General features: G+C 50.6%; 1 protein-coding gene across 2 annotated transcripts; it reads right to left on the bottom strand.

Annotated features, from left to right (window-relative positions):
* LOC123189658 ((+)-neomenthol dehydrogenase) lies at positions 1-5,000 on the bottom strand. Of its 2 annotated transcripts, XM_044602121.1 has the most exons (4): positions 4,749-5,000; positions 4,382-4,643; positions 2,386-2,568; positions 1-922 (listed from the first exon to the last, which is right to left on the bottom strand). In XM_044602121.1, the coding sequence occupies exons 1-4, from the start codon at positions 4,778-4,780 to the stop codon at positions 521-523; spliced, it is 879 nt and encodes a 292-aa protein (XP_044458056.1). In that variant the 5' UTR covers positions 4,781-5,000; the 3' UTR covers positions 1-520. The 2 variants fall into 2 exon arrangements, with proteins under 2 accessions (XP_044458056.1, XP_044458057.1); XM_044602122.1 differs by having other exon boundaries at positions 4,382-4,960.
* Between the last annotated feature and the right edge of the window lie 471 nt (positions 5,001-5,471).

Genomic DNA, 5,471 nt, shown 5'->3' with positions numbered 1-5,471 from the left:
ACATCGAAACTCTGACCCTTATATTAATCAATGTCAAACGGAATACAGGCGATCTCCCGAGGAGCAAGGAAGCGAACATGATTCCCTACTTCTAGCCAAGGCGGCCCCTGCTATGATATGATCATCCAAATTATTCTCCATCTGGCCAAGAGGGGACGTTGCCGCACACACAGTGCCGGTGTTTCTGCTTGATTTCCCGGAAGATGGCACAATGGCACTACACGGGCTCACATTGTTCTCTACAATCTTGGTGACGGGCTGACGGCTAAGCAATGAGACGCTACTTGAATCCATGCCGTGTTAAGATCCAAAGCAATGGGACGAGCAGAACACCAGCGATTTATCAGCTATTGTACACTTAGGTAGGAGCAGCAGCGAACTAGCAACAACGATGGCTAAACTGAAACGAGATATTTACTCCACCACGGACGTACAGCAAGGCGCCTAGAATTCCAGCAACCATCGACCACGCACGGGACGTACAGACGAACACCATCGGACTCGTGCGATCCTCCGTCTCTCACAGCTTGGAGTAGAGCTGCGGCGTGCGCCACTTGAAGAAGGTGCCGGTGGGGAGCTCGCCGGGCGGGAGCAGCGCGAGCCGGGCGCCGAAGTCGGCCACCTCCTCGGCGGTGCGCTTGCCCCAGCCCTTGGTCATGTCGGTCCGCGTGAACCCGGGGCAGAAGCAGTTCACGCTGACGCGCTCGCCGCCGGACTGCAGCCGCCGCGCCAGGACGCGGGTGTAGGCGTTCAGCGCCAGCTTGGAGACGGCGTAGTCCGTCCACACCTTGGGCCACCCGTGCTCCGCCCACGTCCCGTCCTTGACCTGCGCCAGGAACTGCGACACCATGGCCTCGATCTTGCCCTCCGTCAGGGTCTCCTCGTCCAGCAGCAGCCTCCTCAGCGACGGGTTGCGCACCTTCTGCGCATGAGTAAACGTACAGCACCAAGCATCAAAGATACGGTCGATCGCTTTCTTTTAACACAGTACATACGCTCATACATACGCACGTACACTCACCCATACACGCACGCACACTCTACCTCCATGATCCCTTCTTTCTTGGCATGGTACACTCACCCGTACTTCCAATGTGTGTTTCCCACAATCTTAGGGACGAAATGAGTGCAGGTATAGAAACGGCTGTGCCGAGACTTCCCTTTTTTCCTGTTAGGTGAGCTTACGAGCATGCAGTGGGCGCACTAGCTTCTGTCTCTGCAAAATTAGTCGTCGCAGACAAGCCCTTGTGAATGTTCCCGCCATGTTTCAACAGTCTAATAATGCCCTTGAACCAGATTTGCTCATACCCTATTGACTTCCGACGCTATAGACGGCTTACCCATTACCAGATTGGCCTCTATTGTGGTTCCTCTGACACAGCTCACATAACTGCCAGCTGACACTATATTTGCTCGTCATCCAGCAAAATATTGGAATGGTGATGGACTGATGGTTTAGGTGTACCCACTTTCTAAAGCTTAGCCAAAAAACACATTTCTATGCTTTGGAACTTAAATTGTAGCACTACCATTTTCCTTTTTTTTACCCAGGTCACAAATGGTCATTTGTTATTAAGATATATTATACTCCCTCCGTCTTAAAATAAGTGTCTCACTTCGTACTAACTTTAGTATAAAGTTGTACTAGAGTTGAGACAGTTATTTTGGGACGGAGGGAGTACTGTTTTATGTTTTTGGTAAATTTTATCAAGTGGGTTCCTGTGTATCCAGATCCCAAAAATCCCCTCCCATTCATCCATGCTTGTCCAGATGTGCATGATTGTTTTACAGACTATCATTTTTTATGACATATGTTGCCAATTGCCATGTGATCAAGCTAGGAACCAAAAATTTGGAACTTGTACAATTTATAAGGAAGAAAAAGGCGAGGGTGGTCCCTTTTGAATGATCCACTTTTAACTAAGAATATACTGGTGGGCAGGATTGAACACCTAACTCTGTACTTTTTTTAACTCAGTACTATTGAATGGTATACAGATATAGGTTGAAGAATCTTTAAACAGAAGAGCTAAAGCAAACTTGGAGTTTTGTGGAAAGAAAACGTTGCACCTTCCCCCCTTTGCTCTTTCAACGATAAGGAAAGAAAAGACTAGGTATTTCAAATGGAGTGGCTTAATTTGGACATATATGCATTCTGTGGAGCGTGAGTGGACAATGTACTGGTATTAGGTAGAGCTGCTGGCGTTGCTGATTGCAATATGGTTTGAGATAGAATTGAAAATTATCTGTCTCTATACGTAGCTAGCCACGTGCGTTCACACTTTGATAGTTTCATTGTGTTATCGACTAGTCGAGCCCACAACGGCATGTTTGCAAACTTTGAGATACCATCCATTTGATCTGAAAGAACATGCTTGCACTTACGTTAAGAAGGCCAAGCTGCGAGCTGATGTTGAGGATCCGGCTGGTGGCCGGCGATCGCCGGAAGAGGGGCAGGAGCGCCTCGGTCAGCAGCTTGGTTCCGTAGAAGTTGGTGTTGAGGACCGTCTCCGCGTGCTCCACCGAGTTGGTGTCGATCTCGTTGAAGGACACGGCAGCATTGTTCACCTACATCGACAGACAGGGATGCAACTTCATTAATTCTGGCGTTGGAGGAAGGCCATGCCCTTTTGCTTCTTTACATCTGCGTGGTCATGAAACAACTTCCTTTTTCTCATTGGTTTTGGTGTTGGAGCTAGAAATGGAAACAGCACTAGTGAGTGCTGACTGGTGTATGATGCCTTTCACTCTCTGGTCACAACTATCAAAGTATGCTTTCGAAAAGTTTACCACATCAGACGATGACCTAACGGCATGGATGGACCAACAAAGTTGGAGAGCCATAAGTGGCATGAAAGTGCTAACTCAGGACTCAGCCAGAGTGGGGTAGTTTTTTTTAGAAGAGGAGGAGTACCCCCGGCCTCTGCACATCAGAGTGATGCATGCAGTCCTTTTATTAAGCAAAGTGATCGAAAAGTCTGGGTTCCAGAACAAGCTGCTCAGACCTAAAGAAAAAATAAAAAAGTATAATATGCCAGAGTGGGGTAGTGAACTACTCCCTCCGTCCCATAATATAAGTAGGAGTATATGACAACAGTGTGCTGAAAGTGTCAAAAACGTTCTTATATTATGGGACGGAGGGAGTATGTTAACATTGAATTGAATATACATTCTGTTAGGGGCCACCATTTTGTTTAGAGTCTGCTCGTTTCTTCTCCTAGGAGTATATGACAACAGTGTGCTGAAAAGTATCCTTGGCTTGGCTCGGTCAAAATAAGGAACACGCATGTGCTTTCTCAATAAAGAATGCAAACATAAATCTGAATAGTTCAAAGTTGAAATGTCTGAAACTCTGAATATATGACTACTCAAACATTGACAAAATTGGCATTAAAGAATCTTCCTTAGCTTGGTTTGGGTTATATAACAAAAGTGTGATGAACTGTATCCTTGGCTTGGCTCGCTCAGAAAGCATCCGTTTGCTGCAACTAAGGCTAAGGGCAAGACCCTTGTGCTTTTGTAAATTTTCAATAAAGAATGCAGCCATAAGCTCAAGCAGTTGAAACTAGAAATGTCTGAAACTCTGAATATATAATGATTACGCAAACGTCGACAAAATTCACATGATACTAGAATATTTAGTGCGAAATAATCTGTAGAATTAAGTACAAGAACTCCGGTAAACTCGGTAGATGATGCACCTTATTATCACCTAGACCAAGTCAACGAGGCACACTTGGTAAAAGCAATATCTTTGTGAGTGGTGCGGTTCATGAAAAACCTGACCAGGTTGGGTGCTGGGGTTTGGTCCTCGGACGCAAGCAAGTCCAGCAACCAGGTGTAGGTGCGTACTGTGCCGGCCATCTAACATATTCCACGAGACCACGACACATCGTAGTCAGCTCGGACCTGGTCGCCGGCCGGCCGTCGCTGTCCGGCGGCGCAGACGGCCGGGATGACGAACGGGGAACGGAAGGTCGTCGGACGCACGCCATAACTGCGCTGCGCACACAGCGCCGCCGTACCCCGCCTGCCACTCCGTGCGGCTTTCCTGAGAGTGACGTGACGTTTTTATTCCGTTGGTCGACGCGCTGGCGAGCTCGTGTTGTGTTGCGTGCCCTGTCCGAGACAGAGAGCGCAATAATGCAGTGTGAAACGGGACCGGGCTCGGCCTGATCCGATGCAAAGCGAGAGCGCTACGGATTACGATGCGCGCCTGTGCGCGGAATCGTGGATATTCATGGCTGATCCATCATCCATCCATGGCAAAGGTGGGAATAACTTTGGTGGTGCTCCGAAGATTTGACTTTGTGCGGGGAAGATGCAGACGCCTAGGGCGAGGAGGCGAGGAGGACAAAGGGGAGGTGGTGGCGTGGCGTACCAGGATGTCGAGGCCGCCGACGGTGTCGCGGAGCCAGGCGGCGAAGGCGGCGACGGAGGCGGGGTCGGAGACGTCGAGGCGGCGGAAGACGACGGGGAGCCCGCGGTCGCGGAGCGGCGCGGCGGCGGCCTCCCCGCGCTCGCCGTCCCGCGCGGTGAGCACGACGGTGAGGCCGTGCTCCGCGAGCCGCGCGGCCAGCGAGTGGCCGATGCCCCGGTTGGCGCCAGTCACCACGGCCACCGTGTCCCTCGACCACCACGCCCTGCACGCGCCACCGCCCGCGTCAGCCATCGCCGCCGGTCGCGCAGGCAGAAACAAGAATGCGCGCCGGAGGCGAATCGCGGGGAAGGCGGGAAGGATTGATTACCGCGTGGGAGACGGCTCCTTGGAGTAGTCCATCTGATCTGACGGGCGGCGCGTCGCGCGGGTCAACTGCTGGGGCGGGCGTGCAGGGAAGGTGAGGCGAGAGGGGCGGGTGGTGGAGTCGCCGGGGCGGGACGGAACGGGGACTGGCCGACCGCGGGTGGGACGGCGGGGAGTCCGGGAGAGATATTTATACACGACACGCGCCAGTGGTATCTGTCTGCTCCTGTTCACTACCCGCGGCTGACTGTAATGTAAAGCTGCTGCGGCCACTCGTGTGGGCAGGATTAGGCAACTCCAACGACCCCTAAGGCCTCGTTTGGCGCAGGAGGATTGATTCCCGGGAGGGCCAGAAGCCCCACGAAACCTCGTCGGCCCATTTGATAGGTGAGGTTTGCACAGCCCAACTCGTATGGGCAAGACTAGAGCATCTACAGTTGTGCCCTCTAATCTGACCTTCGAATGTCCGTGGATGAGCCCGGATGCGTCCATGTACAGTGCCTGATCATCTCTTAAATATTTGTGTTCATAGCCGAGCCTTTTATTTGTATATTCTTAAATTCATACAACATTTGAGGATTTTTATCTAAATGCATCATCAAATTCGACATCGATAAACTCATAAGCAACTGCAAAATGATCTTGTTTAGCATTTTTAGGCGTTTCATATGGAAAATTAAAACATGTATGCATCAGGCTAAGATGAATTCAAACTTAAACTATTTTA

The sequence above is a fragment of the Triticum aestivum genome, chromosome 2A (genome assembly GCF_018294505.1).
Source record: "Triticum aestivum cultivar Chinese Spring chromosome 2A, IWGSC CS RefSeq v2.1, whole genome shotgun sequence".
Taxonomy (NCBI): domain Eukaryota; kingdom Viridiplantae; phylum Streptophyta; class Magnoliopsida; order Poales; family Poaceae; genus Triticum; species Triticum aestivum.
This window is presented reverse-complemented; position numbering and strand designations above follow the sequence as displayed.